This window comes from Megalobrama amblycephala, linkage group LG7 (genome assembly GCF_018812025.1).
Source record: "Megalobrama amblycephala isolate DHTTF-2021 linkage group LG7, ASM1881202v1, whole genome shotgun sequence".
NCBI lineage: Eukaryota > Metazoa > Chordata > Actinopteri > Cypriniformes > Xenocyprididae > Megalobrama > Megalobrama amblycephala.
Genome location: NC_063050.1, coordinates 8,287,639 through 8,310,545, shown reverse-complemented (window position 1 = coordinate 8,310,545; position 22,907 = coordinate 8,287,639). Strand labels below are relative to the sequence as shown.

The following is a 22,907-nucleotide window of genomic DNA, read 5'->3' as shown; positions in this document are numbered from 1 at the left end:
GTTCACCCATTAAGTTTTATTCTGGTCATTTACTCAAACTGTTTAGCAAATCAGTCCGACCCAATACAGTCATTAATCAATAAGTGTGCATTATGAAATATCCACTTGCTTTTAAATGTCAAAAGTCAAACCTGGTCTTTGTCGCACTTCATATCGTTGTACATTGATGTATGCGCTGAGAAGAAGTTATAGAGAAGAGCTGATGCTCGTGAATCACTAACAATATCTTTACCAACTTAAACAACACTATTAAATGACTATGATAAATATTAAACATGCATAATTATACACTATGCATATTGTTATATTAATCACCATTCTCTAATGTTACGAGCCCCTCTTTAAAGTCTAGGGGTAAGAAGAGGCATGTAACAAAAAAACAAAACAAAAAAAAAAAACGTGGAGAGAATGAGAGAACTGCCGTCTCCAGGTCCCAGGGCAGTTCAATAATGCTCAGTAACACAAGATTCAAATATAACAAGATTTAATAAACAAATGGTAGGAATTAACAAAAAGACTTCAGGAGGGGAGAGGCCAAAATAACAAACAAAAGGATTCTTAAAGTTAAGGGATAACTTACCTACTGTACCAAAAGAAAACAAAATAAAAATACAAACACAATTACCTAACTCCCTTTTCTGCATAAACAAGAGAAAATATGGATGCCTTTATTTTATTTAATAAAATAAAGGCATCCACCTCCCTACATAACTAAAACAAAAAGACTTATAGAGTATCAAGAGAATTAAGGCAACAGAATAGGATAACTGATGTTCACAAATAACTCTTAAATTAACTGAAAAGCTCAATGCTGCTCAGCTTACACTCAAGTCTCAGGATTGGAAAAATTAGCTGAAACACTAGACAGCACTAGTGATGGCCGATTTCGAAACACTGCTTCATGAATCTTTTGTTTCGAATCAGTGATTCGGAGCGTGTATCAAACTGCTAAAGTCACGTGATTTTAGTAAACGAGGCTTCGTTACGTCATCACTGTTTCGAAATAGTTCGAAATTTCAATGGTTCACCGATAGAGGGCGATGATAAAGTGAACCCATGAATCATGCAGATTCAATGAGAACTGTTGAACAAATGTCTAGGGCTTTACCCTATGGTTTTACCTGATCTCCGATCAGTTTTATACATTTGTAGATGTTTTAATTATACATTAGAATAATTAAAATTAATAATGGTAGTTATTAATCTCTTATTGGCCTGTTTAGCTTGAGCCATGGAACAGAGAAACAAGCCTTTAAAATTGATAAAAGAACACATATTATACAGACACTCTATATTTAGTCTTATCAGATGATTAGTTAATTCCATTTGATTGATTTTACTTTCAATAAAACTTTTGCAATACATTTGTTAAAGGGTATTTTTAATGCATGTTTGGCCTGAGTTTTGTTGCATTTCCACTGTTCTGACCACTAGGGGTCACCGTGGAGACGGGTGTCAGATTGTTTCGAAGCCTCGAATCATTATGGCACATTTGCTTCAACTGCTTCAGTGTTTCACGAAGCCTCGATCTGCCCATCACTAGACAGCACAGGTAAACCAGTCAACTGAAGCCCACGTAATTGTTGTAAAGTTTTAAGTATACACACATTAGCTGAAACACTTCACAGCTCTTTACCTGAACACTACAGGCAAAACAATATACACAAAAGAAACCAACAGCACTGGGACCAGAAGATGGTAGTATCTCTCAGAGGAAAGCCTCAGTCTCTCTCTCGGACTGGAAGTCTTCAGCTTCATTTATACTCCACCTAACGAGCTGCAGCAGGATTCAGGTGGCACTCATGAGCCTGTCAAGCAAACAGGAGGAGGAGCAAGAGCAGCATAGAAAAAAAACAACACACAGGGAGAAAAAGAAAAAGATACACAAGTCACATAAAAAAAAAAATAAATAAATAAATAAAATGAGTCCCTACATCCCTATGGACGTAACACTAAAATGTGCTAAGATGTCAAAATGATCAACTTCAAACGGTATATTATCAAACTAGATTTGTACATTTTCAGAGTGACTGTACTGCATGTTCGTCGTCCTCACAGTGCAATCCAGTGGTTGTTGTCAGGTCTAAATGGTAAAATAACGTGTAGTAAATTTACCCCACATGCTGCTTTATTAAACTGCACCCTTTTAGAATAAATAAGCAGGATTAATACTACAGGAAAAAAAACAGCAAGGATGCTAAACTTCATAGTTTGTGAAAAGATGCAGTGAGTCACATTGGTCTAGATTGTAAAAACAAACAAAAAGCACTTTTATTTTTGATGCTTTTAAGTTTGTTCATGTAACCTGTGTGGGCATCTCTTTCTCTGGATTTAAAGATAACACAAACACAAACACAAACAAATGAGTTTTTTAATTCTTACATTCATAACTCTCTGGCTCCATCTAGTGGTTAATCTGTGAGTGAACTGTTGCTGTTTTGTTTTACTGAAAGTAGTAGTTGTATTGTGTGTTAGTTGATACAGAACAGAGATTGAGAGGCTGTTACACGCCCTCTAGTGGAAGATTTAAATAACGCTGATCAATTATCTTCAGTGTCATTAGTCCTTATACAGAGAAGATGAACCCTGTATGATCTCTCAGTATCAGACACTGTTTCCTCCACTAGGTGGCGCTCTTTCAGTGTGATTAATGTAATATTCAGTCAGTGCTGATGGTGGGAGGGGCCAGTAAAGCTGCTCATTACTGATAAAGAGCTGAAGAAAGAGGAAGTAACTAAAGCAGACAGATGTAGAGACAGAGAGATTCACACAGAGAACATTCAGCATAAAGAAGACTGAACTCAACTCACAATGAAGATCCTCCTCATCTTCTTCACTTTCTACCTGATCTCAGGTCAGAGCTTTTCTCTTTCATCACTGCAGTAATGATGCTGTTTTCTGTTCATAAGGTTTCTGATCACAGTATCAATCTGATTGACAGGTGCAGTGAGATGCTTTAGTGTCACTGGATATTCTGGAGGAAGTCTTCTTGTTGATACACAAAAGTTTTCATCCAAATACAATCAATATCTGCAAAAACAAAACACCCAGGGAGGATGGAATATAATAACAGAGAATAATAAAAACAATCAATGGATTAATAAAGGAAGATTCACTCTGTATGTCAACACAAATGGACATGTCATGCTTTTCATCAGAGAACTGAACCTACAGGACTCTGGAAGATACCGGATTGTTTTTTCAGGTTCAGGGAATATTGACATACATTTGAATGTGAAAGATGGTAAGTAATTATGACATATGAAATGCAAATTGGGCAGAATGTAAAATTTAATAAATAGATTGTTTAGCACTATTTACCGTAAAATATCAATTGTAATGTTAATCTAGGGTGATTTTTATTGGGTTTTCCACCCAATATATATATATATATATATATATATATATATTGTTGAATGCGTTAATTAGATTAATTAATTACCGGTAAAAAAAAAAGCATTCAAATTTTTAATGCATTTAATGCACTTGCTCCACCCCTATCTGACATTTTATACAGTTGACGACTGATGATGAATATAATGCAGGTCAACATCTCATTGCGTGATATAGCCTATAGAATGCAGTTAGAATGCCCATAAAGATATAAAAGGCGATCGATCTGAACCCTTTGAAGCGTATGACAACACGGGTAAGATCAGAACGCTCACTGCTAAATTCAAACTTGCTTTCACGCTTTGGCTGCGGTGGCAGCAGCAATCGCTCGCTATAGATCAACTGATATGATTTAAACGATAAATCATATTAAAATACTAGCCACCGATTTATGTTTCTGTTGGTTGGTTCCCACAGCCGAACCGAGTGCGCACATGTAATATCTGAGCCAGAGTAGAGCCTTCCCACATAGCAACATTGTGTCGGTCCAGATCCGGCCCACATCTGGCACATGTGGCATGATGATCTGGCCCACATGCTGCAATGAATTACGGTCCTTGTGTGGGCCACTTCTGTTTGCCAGATCTGAGCCACAAGCAGGCCACAGCAATGCCACATGTCAGCCAAGAGCAAAGTAAAATACCCCTAAAATGGACCTTATCTGAGTCACAAAATCTGTGTATATTAAATATAGAGTCATCTCAGCCTTAATAAGCTGTTAACAAACAGAATCACTGAAGGAAAGAAGAGAACAGAAAAAGAGACGAGCAGAAACACAAGAACTACAACTGACTTCAGCCACAGCCTTAGATGAAATCAACTGAAGATAAAAGACATTAAATCTCTCAAGATCTCAGCAGAGGATAATTAAACTCCACAAACAGCATTACCAGCTTCACTTATTACTAACCAGACTGACTTTATTTATGTTAGACATCTACAAATGTTATTATTGAGAATTAACAGGGGTTTAACTCTGTGTTTCATTTGAAGTCACCATAACAGTGATCAGTGTTTTCATTAGTTTGGCTCTTAACTCTTATTATACATTTGTCTTTTCTGGCTGTTGTGACTGTGTATTTGTGAAACACATGATGTGGGCCGGATCTGGGCTGACAGAATGTTGCTATCTGGGTTGTGGACACTACCCATATACCCTATATATAGTTGTGGACAAGTTTTGTGGAGCGATTCGCCCTGCACATTACATTGATGCACACTCTACATGTGTCGTTAAAAAATGCCATACGTAATAACTGCCTCAAGTGAAGTATAAAAATGAAAAGAACGTCACTTCGGAAAGCTGCAGTTGTTTTTTATTGGTTAAAATGAATGGAGAGTAGAATCTCATTTTTCCGTGGGTGCTTTAGCGCCTATATAGTTCATAATAGGCTATAGTTAACAAGTTTGTGAATATTTTGAATAAAAAAGGAAAAACAAAATAAAAGTGATAGGTTACATCTGTCATACTGAGCTATTGTGCCTGCATGACGTGTCGCCCCCCCCACATTAATAATAAATGTGCATATTATTAATTAATTTAATAAACTTAGTACCTTAGCTTTAGCCTTCAGTAAATTAACTTCTCTAAGATAAGAATTCATAAAACATTAATTGACCATATTTTTTATTTTCAATTTCCTTATTGATAAAAATAAATAAATAAATAAATAAATAAAATCAAGATATAGTTCATCCCAAAATTAAAATTGAGTCATCATTTACTCAACCTCGTGATTCTGTTGAATCAAATACATTTCTTTCTGAATCTACTTTTTTTATTGTTTATTTGATGCTTTACACAATAATGACTTCAAATGATATTTTGGGCATAATTTCTCAGCCTAATTTTATGTATGATACATTTGTGATTAATTAGATTAATTGATTGCCAAAATTTAAATTTTAATTGCTTCCCAGCCCTAATATATATATACATTTGGAGATGTAAAAATAATTAATCTAGATGTATAAATGCTAGAAAAACAGTGCCACTTTTTAAAGAGGTTGTATAGTCGCCTAAGTTAACCGTAGCTCTGCCCAGCACCCTCCCCAAATCTACTACACAAAATATAATTATATAATATGTTCTATTATGTGTAAATGACAGATTCCTGCTGTAACAAGGCAAAGACAGTGGAGGTGAAGAAGGGAATGACTGCTGTTTTCAAATGTGAATATTCACAGAATCATATTAATGATGCCAAAATAATCTTCAAAGAAGGAAAAGCCTCTATTGAGACGATTTACAGCACGAGGAGTAAGAACAAGAGGTTCATTATGTTTGATAGAAAAGATCAACAATTGATGACTTTTACCATTTCTGCTGTGAGACCAGATGATGGAGGAGTTTATTTATGTGGAGTTTTGATCAGCAGTCACTCGTACAGTTACTTTATTATTAATACAGTTTATCTGCATGTTATTGATAAGTATAAAGTGGGTGTGTCTAGAGTGAGCGGATACTCAGGAGGTCGTATGATGATCAAGTGTGAACATCCTCAATACAAAACCAAGCCAAAATACTTTTGTAAAGAATCAGATGGATGTTCAGAGAGGAAGAATCCAGGAGTTCAGGATGAATGGATGGAGAATGGAGATGTTTCTTTATATGACAACACCAGAGCAGGAGTCTTGATGGTGTTTTTTAGAGAGCTGAAAGCTGCAGATGCAGGAACATACAGGTGTGGAGTGAATGTGTCTCACTATACTGAGAGCTTCACTGAACTTCAGCTGAACGTCATAGATGGTGAGGAACATGAAATACTGGAGCTTGCATGTTTGAAGTATCTTATCTGATTTTTATTTAAACTGTCTTGGTTTATAGATGCAAAATATCCAAAGACACAGACTAAATCTGCTCATGTTGGTGGAGAAGTCAACATCATCTGCCGGATCCCAGAGGAACATAAAGTTCATTTCTGCAAAGAGGATGATAATCACATCTGTCTAAACATCAGCACATCTACAGTGACAGAAATGAATGGTTCATCTGAGAGAAATGAAGAGAGAGTTTTTACAGTGAGCATCAGTAATGTGAGCGTGAGAGATGCTGGAGTTTACTGGTGTGGAGCAGAAACCAGAGACACACATTTGACTTTCATCTCCCTGAACACCAAAATTCAGCTCAACCTCATCAGTGAGTGAATTCAGATGATTTCATTGTAGTAAATACAGTCAATTCAGAATCATGTGTTAAATGTCTGTTTGTATATCGTGAAGGAGAAAGAGGAGAATCTCACATCTTCACTAAAATGAACATCATCAAGGATAAGAGTAAGAAAGTTTACTTTATTTCCATTGTCAAATGTGACAGCGAGAGAGTTGTTTTGAAGTCATTCTTGGTGAAAAGAATATTTTCAAAACCACAGAAATGAGCTGAAGGTTCAGAGTCTCAGGTTAATTTGACTGTGAAGAATTAATTGCTCTTATTCAGGAAACCCACAGACAGATGAAGTAGAACATGCAAGTTTGCAGGAAGGGAGAATAAAATGTGCTCAATTTCCCCATAATTTGGTTTAAATCGATCATCATTCAGTAGTCTCAAATGTGATCAAGCAGTAGTCTCGATCAAGCAGTAGTCTCAAATGTGTTTCCTAATGTCTGAAGATTAATGTCACGAATCCAGTCAGTTCCAGACTACACTTCCCAGCATCCTCCTTGCCTATCAGCTGCACTCACTCCACCAGTGTCCACGGACAAGATGGCTGTTCCAGTCTCCGTACCCGTGCCCGAGTCAGCTCCAGACTCCGCACCAGACTCCGCACCAGAGCCCGAGTCAGCTCCAGACTCTGCACCCGAGGCGAGTCTGCTCCAGACTCCGCACCAGAGCCAGAGTCAGCACCAGACTCCGCACCCGAGCCCGAGTCAGCTCTAGACTCCACACCCGAGCCCGAGTCAGCTCCAGACTCCGCACCCGAGCCCGAGTCAGCTCTAGACTCTGCACCCGAGCCCGAGTCAGCTCTAGACTCCACACCCGAGCCCGAGTCAGCTCTAGACTCCGCACCCGAGCCCGAGTCAGCTCTAGACTCCACACCCGAGCCCGAGTCAGCTCCAGACTCCGCACCCGTGCCCGAGTCATCTCTAAACTCCGCACCCGAGCCCGAGTCAGCTCCAGACTCCGCACCCGAGCCCGAGTCAGCTCCACACCCACCGTGGTGCCTAGAGTTCCTTGACCTTCCCTGGAAACCGCCATACCCGTCTGCACATCCAGTATCACCTGCCAGTAGGTCTCCAGGGCACCCACTCCCCCTCACCGGTTGTGCCATCCACGGCGCGAGGACGCGCCTTCCGGGAGGGGGACATTCTGTCACAAATCCAGTCAGTTCCGGACTACACGTCCCGCACACTGCACTTCACCTGCACTCACTCCACCAATCACCAATTGCCACATACAGCTGAAGCTCATTATCTGGACTATAAAGGACTCTCACTCACACACACACATTGCGAGGTCTTGTTTCACCCTGTGTACAATTCTGAGCGTTATTTACCCTGTCTCTCTGCCTGTTTCTGATCCTGTCTGTTCCCCATGTACGAATCTCTGCCGCCTGCCCTTTGGACCTTTTGGACTGTTTATTGTTTCCTGGTTTTGTGAAATGATATCTGCCTGCCCTGATTCATTGCCTGTTCCTCGACTACGATTCTGCCTGCTCTCTGCCATACCTGTTTGCCACTGTTTGACCATTGCCTGTCTTACTATGAACTCTGTTCAATAAAATCCTGCAGATGGATCTTACCTTGAGTCCCGCCTCGTTACAATTAATTACCAATATGTGTTTTATTTTCAGATTCCTCCATGATCATCATTATTTGTGTCTGTGTGATTCTGCTGCTGATCGGTGGATTTACTCTGACTGTGTGTAAATTAAGACACAAGAGACGAGGTTTGATCATTTATTATCTATTGAAACAAATTAAAAATTAGTTATAGTGTCTCTGAGCTGCTTCAATCTTCTGTCAGCAGCAGTAAAATCTCACTGACTCAATGAGTTTCTGTTTCAGATGCTGCTGTTCTTTTCCAGTTTGATCTAGCTTGTCTTTCTCTTACTGATCAATTCATTTTGTTTTGGGTAATTAGGAAGAACCTCGACTTCAGACAAGAGAAAGAGGAAGAAAAATACAATGGTGAGTTCCAGTGTGAGTGTGTGTGTGTGTGTTGTGTTTTGTCATTTTAATGTACGTTTTCTCTCTATTTTCTCCATGTTCAGTCATCATGTGCAGAAAGCAGACATGATTCTCTCACAGATCCTGGATCAGCTCAAATTAACAGTCCTGATGAATTACCCACAATCCCCTCTGATGGCCTTATTTACGCGTCTGTCAGTTTCCAGAAGCATGAAGAGTCTCTCAGTGATGCTACGGTCTCCTTCAGTAAGGACCAGATTCACTTTGACACTCTAGTGTCTGAATAATTTTTGGTTTGACTGTATATATATATATATAATATATATTCATGCTTATGCTCACAGAGTTTATTGATGAAAATGTACTTAATTAATTTAGTGTTAAACAGATGTTTGGTTTGTTCAGTTCAGTCTGTTGAGTCATGAGACACTTTAAAGTTTCCGCTGCTGATCACGTTGATTCTTTCACATGTTTAAAATAGCAGATGTGTCAGAGGTTTACTGGTGTGTCTACAGAGTTTGTCCTCTCAGTTTAGCTGAGGTCGTGATGAAGACAGGAAATAAAACCACTTAGTGAAACTTATAAACTGTAAAGTTTCCACTCTGAATGCAGAGACACGTGTTGTTAATAAAAGCTCTTTAACAACACGTCTTAAAGCTTTTTAAATTTCTGTTATTTGTGCTTTCAAGTTTGCTAATGTTGTTTTCTTCATTCTTGTTCTTTTTGGTACTGGCCTCATTTTTCTGATGCAAGAGATTTATAATAAAATAAACATTTGCTATTATTTCTTGTCTATTGCCCAAAGCTGTTGATTTATTATTTAAAATGTAAAAATGCAGAATGTCTTCTGTGAAGAGTAGGTTTAGGGGTTAGTGTAGGGGGAGAGAATGTACAGTTTGTACAGTATAAAAACCATTACGCTTAATGGAGAGTCCTCACTAAGATAGCAAAACAAACCTGTGTGTGTGTCTGTGTGTGTGTCTGTGTGTGTGTGTGTGTGTGTGTGTGTGTGTGTGTGTGTGTGTGTTTTGACAATGACACAGAATGTCTGTTGTAATCCTTTAAATGTCATAAATTTATATTATTAGTGCATTTTTGTGAATTCCCAAGCAACATCTCCAAAATATACTTTGCATTTTCCTGTTGTATTTAAGATTTTTCATCATTATCTCTCTGGTTAAATTCAATGTATCATGGCATGGCATAATAGCGAGAATCATATGCTAATTTGCCTCTCTGAATTTGGAAATGCTTTTAAACCCAGATAGGATAAACTATCTTGCTTGTACAGTAAGTGTCTCGGGTCTTTGTTTTCACTGTGGTAAGTGTGTTAAAGATCAACATGCTCTTCACTTTGTGGTTTTCATTTGCTTAGTGTATCTTCTGTGGGTCAAACCAAAACCTGTCATCTGCCTAAATATGTTTTAAAAAAGAAATGTTCATTTTGCTAATGGTGGACATATACTTTCCACTCTCTAAAAAGTAAATTTGCTTAATATATAAAAACCATAGTATGTGTACGTTCCTGGTACATAAATAGTAATTATGTTGTACATACAGGTAAAAGAGTGGTAACACAAGGTACTTTCCTGACATGTATGTACATGGAAACTAATAAGAAACACTGCTGTACTTTCCAATGGTACATACATGGTAACTACTTTGTACCTATAGACAAGTGTTGGGTAATAACAAGTGCTTACTTATAGTGTCCGTATATGGTAAGTAACAGACACATTACTGTACTTACTAATGGTATATACACAGTAACTATGTTGTACTTATGGACAAGTGTGGGTAAAAACAGGCACTTATTAATCACTGAAGGAATAAGAAACACCAGAACTACAACTGACTTCAGCCACAGCCTTAGATGAAATCATCTGAAAAGACATTAAATATCTCTTATTACAAACCAGACTGACTTTATTTCTGTCATTCATCTACAGTTCTTTTTGTGAATTAACAGATGTTTAGATTTTGATGATTATTGAAAATGCTTGGTCACCATTATGGAGATCGGTGTTTCATCTGTTTGGTCAGTTTGACACTTGATTTTTAATCAGTCATTAAGCTAATCAGCCATTACTAGAAATATGCAAGCAGATGAGTTGTTATCAGGGTTGTCTTATGGAAACCTCTGGCTCCCTCTAGTGGAAAATATGAGTTAATGCATGTTAAAATTATTGGTTTTAGTGAAATGATCTTTGTGTAGTTTATAGCATATGTTTATAATGATGCTGAGAATGTCTTAAATGGTTTTATTTATGTTTCACTGTAAGCTATATCCTATGTTTTTATTTATAATTTAAGTGTATTTTAATGTTCATATTTGTGTGTTTTTGTAAATAAATGAATTAAATTCATTTTGAGTCTGCATTCATCATTCATAGCTGTTGAAATAGCCTTTAAATTAGTTTGGGCAAATGAGGACATTGGGTTAAACCCCATAGAAAAATAAAAATATAAAAATTACCAACAAATATGATTTCTAACACAGAACTATTGATCCACGACGTTGCCACAATGTCACAGTTACTAACTAGCTTTTTTATGAGCACCGTCAGAGATAAAGCAGATAAAGTCAAGTCTCAGCATTTCACTCTTTGTTCAGTTTGTGTTGTTAAACTGTCATCAGTGATGCTGAAGTTTGATTGACAGCTGCTGTCCGTGGTGCTGAATCCACAACTGCCTGTTAAAGTGACAGAAGCAGCAATCAGACACAGCATTTGCTCTATATCTTGTGTGTTTAGCATTTTCAATATTTAAAGTCTTTTTAAGTCTTTTAAATAGTCTAACTTTTATTTTCAAATTCACCTTGTACAAGGTACAGGGCCCTCAGTAAATTATACTGTCGCCCTCTAGTGGAAGATTTAAATAACGCTGATCAATTATCTACAGTGTCATTAGTCCTTATATTGAGAAGATGAACCCTGTATGAACTCTCAGTATCAGACACTGTATCCTCCACTAGGTGGCGCTCTTTCAGTGTGATTAATGTAATATTCAGGCATTGCTGATGGTGGGAGGGGCCAGTAAAGCTGCTCATTACTGATAAAGAGCTGAAGAAAGAGGAAGTAACTAAAGCAGACAGATGTAGAGACAGAGAGATTCACACAGAGAACATTCAGCATAAAGAAGACTGAACTCAACTCACAATGAAGATCCTCCTCATCTTCTTCACTTTCTACCTGATCTCAGGTCAGAGCTTTTCTCTTTCATCACTGCAGTAATGATGCTGTTTTCTGTTCATGAGGTTTCTGATCACAGTATCAATCTGATTGACAGGTGCAGTGAGATGCTTTAGAGTCACTGGATATTCTGGAGGAAGTCTTCTTGTTGATACACAGAGGTTTTGGCACAGTGACTTTGCTAAATATATGGCCAAATTACCTGAGTGGAGAACAATAATAAATGATACGAAACATGATAAATGTATTAATGAAGGAAGATTCACACTGTTTCGTAACAGTGATGGAAACCTCACGATCTTCATTAGAGAACTGAACCAACATGATGATGGAAGATACGCGATTGAAGTCGTTCACAACTGGCGTATATATATGACTTTGAAAGTGGAAGAAGGTCAGCCATTTTAGGATGTGTTTGTGTAGTAGAACTATTTTAAAGCTTTTATATTTACAAAATATATGTTTATTTTGTGAATGACAGATTCATGTTGTAAAGTGTCAAAGAGAGTGATGGTGCATACTGGACAAACTGCAACATTCAGCTGTGAATATTCACAGAATCATATTAATGATCCCAAGATCATATTCAAAGAAGGAAAAAACACTGTTGGGATGATTTACAGCACATGGAAGAAGAAAGAAAGATTCAATATTTCTGATGACAGACACAAAAATCTCTTCAGTGTGAGAATTACTGCTGTGAGACCAGATGATGGAGTTTATTTATGTGGAGTTTGGATCAGAGGACAATCGTACAGTTACTCCATTATTAATACTGTTCATCTACATATTATTAGTAAGTACAACAAACTCTTCATCAAATCTGGCAACTTGAATCTTGTCTTTGAGATTTAATAATATTTGTGATTGACAGCTAAAGTGGGCGTGTCTAGAGTGAGCGGATACTCAGGAGGTCGTATGATGATCAAATGTGAACATCCTCAATACAAAACCAATTCAAAATACATCTGTAAAGAATCAGATGGATGTTCAGAGAGGAAGAATCCAGGAGTTCAGGATGAATGGATGGAGCATGGAGATGTTTCTTTATATGACGACACCAGAGCAGGAGTCTTGATGGTGTTTTTTAGAGAGCTGAAAGCTGCAGATGCAGGAACATACAGGTGTGGAGTGAATGTGTCTCCCTATACTGAGAGCTTCACTGAACTCCAGCTGAACGTCACAGACGGTGAGGAACATGAAATACTGTATCTTGCATGCAAGAAATATCTGATCTGATTTTTATTTAATTGTTTTATTTTATAGATGCAAAATATCCAAAGACAGAGACTGAATCTGCTCATCTTGGTGAAGAAGTCAACATCAGCTGTCAGATCCCAGAGGAACATAAAGTTCATTTCTGCAAAGAGGATGATAATCACATCTGTCAAAACATCAGCACATCTACAGTGACAGAAATGAATGGGTCATCTGAGAGAAATGAAGAGAGAGTTTTTACAGTGAGCATCAGTAATGTGAGCGTGAGAGATGCTGGAGTTTACTGGTGTGGAGCAGAAACCAGAGACACACATTTGACTTTCATCTCCCTGAACACCAAAATTCAGCTCAACCTCATCAGTGAGTGAATTCAGATGATTTCATTGTAGTAAATACAGTATATCATGTGTGTTAAATCAATCTATAATGAATGCAGATCATCTGATTCAATCTATAAATCAGTTCTCTCTGTATCAAAGTATTTCTGTGTTTCTCTTTTATTATCAATGTGTTTGTTTTATTTTCAGATTCCTCCATGATCATCATTATTTGTGTGTGTGCGATTCTGCTGCTGATTGGTGGATTCACTCTGACTGTGTGTAAATTAAGACACAAGAGACGAGGTGACGCTTACATTCACACATTTTGTGTTTCTCACTTTCAGCAGACATTTGATTTTGATCTAGTTTGTCCTTGTCTTACTAAGTGAATCTTTTTTGGGTTAATTAGGAATAACTTTGACATCAGACAAGAGAAAAAAGGATAAAAATATAATGGTGAGTGTGTCTTGTGTGTTTGCTCATAGCTCCCGCAATGTTTTCTCCTTTTAAAGTATGTTTCTCTCTATTTTCTCCATGTTCAGTCATCATGTGCAGAAAGCAGACATGATTTTCTCACAGATACTGGATCAGCTCAAATGAACAGTCCTGATGAACTACCCACAATCCCCTCTGATGGTCTCCTGTATGCGTCTGTCAGTTTCCAGAAGCATGAAGAGTCTCTCAGTGACGCTACAGTCTCCTTCAGTAAGGACCAGATTCACTCTGATTACGCCACAGTCAGTCACCGCATGAGACTCAACTAACTCGCTTATAACAGATCACAGATTACTTTTTTTTTCTTTTTCTTTTTTTTGCCACATCATTTATAAGTCTCTTTACAATCCATAATTTAGTGAAATAAAACCCCTGAGTGAAGTTTCTACTCCAAATGCAAAGATACGTGTTGAAAGTGCAGCTCTTGATATATAAAACCTCTAGCAGCTCTTAACTCTTGGCACAAGTTCAACCAATGTATGACGAGACACATGAAGCTTAACAATCTGATCAGTTAAAATGACTATTTTCTCTTTCTCTTCTCTCTGAACATTGACTCTTTGATCTGCTTTAGATTTGTACATATAAAAGATACTAGTAAATGAGAGAATATGAAAGATCATTTTTAATAACATCACTATTTTAGCACATCTGAAATTTAGCATCGCTTTATGTATTAACTTTCTGATTCAGTACTTTAGCTGATGATGTTTTATTAGTTCATTCCTGTTCTGTTGGTTCATGTTTCTGATGTAACAACTGCTTATACATTTATTGTAGAATCATATTTTAATTCACTGAAAAATAAATATTTTTACTACCAAATCTTGATTATTTCTCTAAATCTTACAGTGAGAGAGATTATTATTTAATGACAATATGCCTCTATGAGGTTTTTGTAAGTGTTCCTTGACAATGAAGCATGTTTTATGTCCTGCTTTAAATGATATTAGGCAACGCTCTTATTCAGAAAGTAAAATAACAGATTTCTCCTGGAAAACTATTAGAATTTTTATTGAATATTAAATGCAAAGATTTTATATAACTGGTGATTATTATTGGTTTATTTGTTGTTGTTTTCTGACACTATTTACGTCGAGAAATACAGATTAAGATCATAATGATCAGCATGAAAGACAAGAAATGTTATTCTTTCTGCAAAAGAGATCTGAGTCTGAAATATAAATAATTTATTTGATCTATTTTTATTTTCACTGATTTAAATATTCACATTTAATCTAACTACAGTCAAGTCATTTAAAGATGAATATTTATACCATTTTATATGTTACTCAAAGATTCAAAAACTTTTTTTTGTTGTTTTTGATCTTTGTCTCAAAGTTTCTCACGAACACTGGAGGTGTTGTTTGTGTTTGCGTGATGAACAGGCTGTTTTTTTCCGTCCAGCTCAAAGCCACAGAAAACTGGTGAAGCTTCAGGGTCTCAGTTCAGTTTAATTAAACAGACTTACTCAGGAAACCCACAGTGAGACACATGAGACTGAAAAGAGAGAGACAGAAGATCAACATCCATTGAGAGCAGAAGACAATAACATCAAAATATCAGGGAGTAGCTTTATATGGCATTAACTGTAAGAGTTATATGCTAATTTGCTTTTCTGCATAACATGCATCTAGACAGAGGCGTAACAGTTTTACTGAATGTGAGAAGTTGTTTTCTGATTTTGTGTTGTGATATCATGAGTGAGATCATTATCAGACAACAGAGACGATAATCAGTGAAATGATGAGTTTATACAGTTGTGATTGAACGTTTGCTTGAATCTTTTAAATAAACAGAAGTTTAGTTCTCTTTGTTTTTTTTATATAGGTGTGTAATTTCAAAATAAAATGTTTTTTTACAGTATTGGTTAGGTTGAAGAGACTTGCCTGCAAATGTCTCAGGTCCTCGTCTCGTGTTTGCAGGTTTGATCTGTGGTCAGTGCTCTGAACATGAGATGCTCTTCAGCTTGTGGTTTTGTTATTTGGGTCAAACCAAGAAGCCCTTCAGCCTCCTGCAGGTGTGATAAAAACAGAAAAAAAAAATTTCATTACCAATTGTCACAGATTTTACACCCAATAAAAGATTACTATAAAAACTAACAATCTTATTTATAACAGCTGTTCACCCAGAAAACTTTATTCTGGTCATTTGCTCAAACTGTTTAGCAAATCAGTCCGACCCAATACAGTCATTAATATTATACAGTGTGCATTATAAAATATCTACTTGCTTTTTAAATGTTAAAAGTCGAACCTGGTCTTTGTCACACTTCATATTGTTGTACATTGATGTATGCGCTGAGAAGAAGTTATAGAGAAGAGCTGATGCTTGTGAATCACTAACAATATCTTTACCAACTTAAAAAACACTATTAAATGACTATGATAAATATTAAACATGCATAATTATACACCATGCACATTGTTAATCATAATTCTCTAAAATGTGCTAAGATGTCAAAATGATCAACTTCAAACGGTATATTATCAAACTAGATTTGTACATTTTCAGAGTGTCTGTACTGCATGTTCGTCGTCCTCACAGTGCAATCCAGTGGTTGTTGTCAGGTCTAAATGGTAAAATAACGTGTTAATTTACCCCAAATGCTGCTTTATTAAACTTATTTTAGAATAAATAAGCAGGATGAATACTACAGGAAAAAAACAGCAAGGATGCTAAACTTCATAGTTTGTGAAAAGATGCAGTGAGTCACATTGGTCTAGATTGTAAAAACAAAAAGCAGTTTTATTTTTATATTCTGGATTTAGTGTTTGTAATTTCTTGTTCATATATTTATTTTCGTTTTGTAACTCAAACACAACCAGATATGTTTTTTTTTTTTTTTTAAACTCTTTATTTGGCATTTTTCGTAATTACAACACAACATACAAGGACAAAGGACAAGGGGCACTATAAATTATATAACAGTGAAATAAAATATTAAAATTGTTCTGCTTCTTTATATGCAAACCATTTTGACCAGCACTTATTATATATGTGTCCTTTGATACGTAGAAAGTATGTCATCTTCTCCATTGAGTGTATCTCCTCCACTATTTCTTTCCACTGTTCAGTCCGAGGTGGGTCAATCTTTAACCAAGACCGAGTGATAGCTTTTTTTACATGCAATCATTAGAATTTTAAAAAGATAAGTGTCTTCTTTTTGGATCACCTCACCAGGTAGAAGACCTAATAAGAAAATCCTAGGGTCTTTAGGGATGACATAACCCATTATCCTTCCAGTAATTAAAAGGATACTGTCCCAGAATTGTTCTAACTTTGGGCACATCCAAAATATATGAGAGTGATTGGCGTTCCGATGTCCACACTGTCGCCAGCATTGCTGTTGTTCACCTCTTTGTTTATTAATAATATGAGGTGTAATGAAAAATCTAACCAAACTCTTCCACCCAAATTCCCTCCATCTTTTAGAACTAGTAGATGTCTGTTGTGTCACACACATTGAAAGCCAATCACCCTCTGACACTTCCATACACAGTTCCTTTTCCCATTTCGACTAGATATACAATGTATTTTTCCATTTTGTTTCTGCAGTGCTTTATACAATTTAGAGACAGTTTTACTTGGCAAGAACTTATAAGCATCACTAAAGACTTTAACAATGTCATTACCCTCAGGAGAGATACCTTTTCTTATTTCACTGTTGTAGAAATGTCTCACTTGAAAATATTTGAAAAGATCTCTGTTCTCCAGTTTGTATTGACTCTTAAGTTGTTCGAATTTTTTGAATGTGTTGCCATCTAAAAACTGACACAGTGCCATGAGGCCTCGATCTTTCCAACTCAAGAATGAAGAGTCTATTTCACCTAGTCGAAAACCCGGGTTGCAGGAGGGCCAGATCAAAAGTTTAATATCATTAGTCAATTTGTACTTTTTTACAATCTCTTTCCAAATTAATAGTGTATCTTCAATTATACGATTCCCATCTTTATTTGAGATAACTTTACCACCTAAACGGGTTTGAGGTTGGCTCTGTCCCTGGGATAGTTCAATCAGTCTCCATCGAGCCTCGGTTTCTGGGGAACACCAATAAACCATATATCTCATTTGAGATGCGTAATAATAATCCTTCAGATTTGGAAGGGCTAAACCGCCATGATCTTTATCGATCTGAAGTGTCTTAAATTTTATCCTTGGTCTTGCTCCTGACCAAATAAATCGTGATATTAGCCAGTCCCAAGCATTAAAATGCGAGTCAGCAATCCTGATGGGCAATGACATGAAAAGATACTGAAATCAGGGAAGCAGATTCATTTTCACTATTTCCATTCTAGCATTGAAGTCTAATATCAGCATTGCCCAGCGCTTCATATCCTTCTGTATAGAATCAATAAGTTTCACAAAATTCAAACTGAACAAATCGTCTAGATCTTGGGAGATAAATACACCTAGATACTTCAACTTTTTAGCTTCCCATTTAAGTTTATAATTGTGTCGTATGGATTTATTGGGTGAGTAATTAATGGTCAGAACTTGTGTTTTAGTAATATTTAAGTGATAGCCAGACAACTGCCCAAATTCTGACAAAGATCTCATAAGTTTAGGGAGGCTTACATCTGGATTTTGGAGGTAGGTAATAATATCATCCGCAAAAAGTCCAATTATATGCTCAGTATTTCCAATAGTAATGCCCCTAAGCTCTTCATTTTGCCTAATAGCTTGTGCCAAGGGATCTATGTATAATGCAAAGAGCGCTGGACTGAGGCAACAGCCTTGTCGAGTACCTCTAAACAGTTGAAAGCTATCAGTTAGGTGTCCATTAATTTTAATCCTGGCTCTCGGACTATCATACAGTGACTGAATACACCTAATAAATTGGTTGTTAAAGCCGAGACGCTCGAGTACCTTGTATAAAAAGGGCCAGCTGACCCGGTCAAAGGCTTTCTCCGCGTCGAGGCTGACTAAAGCAAAACTTAGTTGTTGTTTCCTGGCTTGGTCTACGACATGCAGCGTTCGTCTTATGCTGTCATGAGTTTGACGGCCTTTAATGAATCCTGTTTGATCCTCATGGATCAAATCTATAAGATAATTCTCCATTCTTTTAGAGATTATAGAGGTAAAGAGTTTGTAATCAACATTTAGTATTGAAATTGGGCGATATGACTCACAATATTCCGTATTTTTTCCCTCCTTAGGGAGGACAGATATTACAGCCTCTCTCCATGATGGCGGTATCTCTGCTCTACTCAGAGTCCAATTAAAAGACTCCAGCAGAACGAGTGCAAGCTCCTCCTTGAAAATCTTATACCACTCATTTGGAAACCCATCGCTACCTGGGCATTTGTTAGTTTTCAGCTTTCCAATAGCTGCGTCCAATTCTTTTCGATTAATAGGAGCAGTTAAAGCATCATTTTGTAAAAATCCAAGGGAAGGCAGGTCTAATTCTGCCAAATACTGTGTAATAACACTTTCTTTCACTGGTTTTGAGGAAGTGTATAATGTTTGATAGTAATTTTCAAAGATTTTATGAATTTGATTAGTATCGTAAGTTACACTATCAGTTAAAGGGTCTCTAATATTGGTAATCGAGTGCTTCAGTTGTTGCTTTCGAAGGCACCTTGCTAAAATTCTTGTGGCTTTTGGACCAGATTCGTAAAAAGTCTGTTTTGAAAATCGTAAATTTTTCTCAATCTCCTCGTGTATCATATTATTTATATTATTTTTAATAGCTGTTATTTGTCCAATCAATTCTTGATCATTAGTACTTTCTTGTTGTTTTAGTTCTAAACTCCTAAGCTTCTTTTCCAACCCATCATATTTTAATCGTTTTATCTTTTTCAAGTAGGCCGTTCTTGAGATAAGTCTGCCTCTCATTACTGCTTTAACTGTATCCCAAACCAGAGCAGGATTTACTTGACCATTGTTATTATCCTCTACACATTCTGCTATTTCCTTCTTAATGTCATTCATTGTGGTTTCCCTGTTGAGAATGCTTATATTTAAGCACCATAGAGTTGTTTTTGGTTGATTAGATAAATGAATAGGCAGATAAATCACATTGTGGTCCGATATATCAGATGTTCCAATTTTGCAATCCTTCACCCTAAACCTGTCAGTTGTGTTCATCAAAAAGAAGTCAATCCTGGAGTGGACTTTATGTGAAAGAGAATAATGGGTAAAATCTCTCTCTTTCATATGGAGATCCCTCCAGACATCATACATACCCATTTCTCTAATTAAAATATTAAGATCTTTTGACCGGCCAGTTTTTTGTTTTTTGAAGCTGGTTGTATCCATAGAATAATTTAGGATTGTATTCCAATCATCAGCACAAACTAAAATTCCCTCACTTATTGAAATGATTGTATCAAAAAGCATTTTTAAAAATTTCCTGTCACTTTCCGGTGGGACGTAAATGTTAGCAAACGCAACCACAACATTATCAATTCTCCCTTTTATAATAATAAATCTGCCTTCTTTGTCAGCCTTTTCAGAAATTAATTCAAAGTTTAAAGAGTTAGAAATGAGAGTAGCCACCCCCCTTTTCCTACTATTTTTACACCAGCTATGAAATGTATTTGAATACCCTAATGTTTTAAATTTATCATGTTCTTGCTTGGACATATGCGTCTCCTGTAGAAAAGCGACTTGTAACCCATCTTTTCTCAATTTAGCTAGAACCCTTTTTCTTTTCACTGGACTACTCAAGCCATTTACATTCAAAGAAGCAATTTTTAAATCACAAGACACTGTTATAATAACAAAATCCCTTACATGATATAGCGGCCCCTAAAAACACACATTGAACAATAACAAAAATGAACCTTAATGAACTGACTTCCAAACGAGAAGAGGATTCTTCCTCCTCCCATGAAACCCCGTTGGCAGGTCGAGGGTTAAGTCTCTCTAGACAAGAGGTCCCAAAAAAGACAGAAAATGTGTCTGTATATAAAAACACGTCCATCTTATTAGTCCAACGTAAATGAAAAAGTGTGACCTCTCCCACGTAGTAGATAATCAAGTCCTGGCCTGAAAAACAACGCGTTGTAACTTGATGCCCTGCTCCTTTTTAATCGGATTGTTCCCTCTGGAATTCTTGCAACTTGGCCTTCGCTCTGAGCGCCACGAAGGGCCCGCTGTTGCTCGCCGGTTGCCAGCCCAATAGCTCCCGAAGACGAGACTCCGCGCTGTTCCCTCCGTCGGCTATAACCGGCTCCTCCACTTGAAATCCGCGTCTCTTCAACTCCTTATAAGCTTCCCGAGCGCTGGAATATGTGCGCACGCCTGTCTCCCAATGAATCCTCATGTTAGTGAACGGCGTTTGGAAACGTATGCCTTTATTCTTGAGTATTTTTTTAATGGCGTTATATTCTCTGCGCTTCTTAACAATCTCGGGTGCATAATCATGGTCGAAGTATATAGATGCGGTGCCCACCTGTATCCTGCCTTTTTTCCACACTTCCTTCAAGATCATTTCTTTCGTAGAAAACTCCAGAAAGTTTACAATTACCGCCCTCGGTGATGCACCAGGTGGGGGTTTACTTGCAAGAGCCTGATGTGCGCATTGTATTTTAAAGTTAAAATCCTCCAATAGTTGTAGCTGGCTCCGCAAAAGCTTCTCAATGAACTGCGTTACAGAGTCCCCCTCTTGTCCTTCTGGCACCCCAAAGACACGCATATTATTTCTTCTGGATCGTGATTCTAAATCAAGCACTTTGAACTGAAGTTTCCTCTGCTGTTCAAGACAGGTGCACAGCACCTCAGTCGCCTCCTCTGCCCATCCCTCCACCTGGCTCACGCGGGCCTCCGCCTCGTCCATCCGCTGTGATAGGCCTTGTACGTCGGTTGCAATATTGTCCAGTTTACCGTTGATTTCTTGTCCCAGTTGGCCAATATCCTGTTTGAGCTTGGCATTGTCTCTTTTTAGATCTGATTTTAAGTCCTCTATTGCCTTAAGTACCCCGGCAGTATCTGCGTTTATGTTTGCCCCGGGGCTCTCCGTTCCCGCGCTAGCCGTGATGTTGCTAGCTTGGTCCGGTTGGGTGTTAGCTTTTGCGGCTGAGGCACTTTTATCCTGGGCTTTGGGCATTTTTATCGATCTTTTGTGGCCTAGTGTGTTTCTTCTCCCTCTCATATATTATTTTGTTAAAAATAACAAATAAAATAGCGAGTTCAAATGGGATTTTCAAGGTTAAGGTGGGAGAGAGGTTTCAATGCGACCAACTACTCCATGAGCACACCCGGAAGTCAACCAGATATTGTTTTTAAATCTTACATTCATAAATCTCTGGCTCCACCTAGTGGTAAATCTGTGAGTGAACTGTTGCTGTTTTGTTTTATTTAAAGTAGTAATTGTATTGTGTGTTAGTTGATACAGAACAGAGATTGAGAGGCTGTTACACACCATTTTCAACTAAAAACGGAACACTTTTTATGTGTTTTTCCCATTCATTTACACAACAACAGAGTTTTAGTGTGTCACAGCCCTTGGCTTCTTGAATACGAGGCAGAGAGTCTCTAACGGGTGCAGTTGTTTTTATTCTTCTTGAACCAGCATAAGCATCGTGAAAACTAAAAGTAAACATGCAGATAGCTGGTTAACAGCATAACACATAAACAATAATTGGCTCAATTAACAAGTGAAACTTGAAACATTTTCCGGTAACAGTCAATGTAGACATTTACATCCCTAAACTACGGTGGCCCAGTAGTGCACAACACAACGAAATTAAAAAAGCAAACATAAGTTCACAACACAACGAAATAAAGCCACAACACACGGAAATGCTCTCGACCACTAGGGGGCTCTCAGAGCTCGGTAAAGTTAGTTTTCCTTGCCACTGTTCAATATAGTACCCCAGGGATGACGCGTTTTTGTAGGCCAACTCGGAAGATAGCGGCGCACGGGTTCCCTCGATCGAAAGCCAATGCATTTTTCCTATAGACTTTTGGAAAATCGCAGAAAATAAGGTCTGTGTTTAACAAAGGGTTATGACACTTACACGTTTTGTCTATCAAGATAATCTTTACAAGTTAACACAACATTTATAGATTTTGAAGCCTAAATAAAGTTGTCAGATATAAAAGGCTAACAGTAGGCTATAAATGTACTACAGCACACCATCGTCGCGGATCAACGTCGTCACCACCAAGCTTCCTCAATAGAAATTATGTCATAGATCAAAACGTGAAAGTATTT

General features: G+C 37.3%; 3 protein-coding genes across 3 annotated transcripts in view; all 3 read left to right on the top strand.

Annotated features, from left to right (window-relative positions):
- Positions 1-22,907, top strand: part of LOC125271224 (B-cell receptor CD22-like) — a 1,156,500-nt gene that overhangs the window by 805,436 nt on the left and 328,157 nt on the right. The gene's annotated exons all lie outside the window — the stretch shown is intronic.
- The window catches only part of LOC125271198 (hemicentin-1-like), a 987,774-nt gene that overhangs the window by 656,407 nt on the left and 308,460 nt on the right, over positions 1-22,907 (top strand). The window lies entirely within an intron of this gene.
- LOC125271214 (polymeric immunoglobulin receptor-like) overlaps positions 6,333-22,907 on the top strand; it is a 25,579-nt gene continuing 9,004 nt past the window's right edge. Inside the window, exons 1-3 of the mRNA XM_048195229.1 lie at positions 6,333-6,532; positions 12,586-12,900; positions 12,978-13,289. Of these exons, the coding sequence (XP_048051186.1) occupies positions 6,373-6,532; positions 12,586-12,900; positions 12,978-13,289 (787 nt within the window). The 5' untranslated portion in view covers positions 6,333-6,372. The remainder of the gene's footprint in view (positions 6,533-12,585; positions 12,901-12,977; positions 13,290-22,907) is intronic.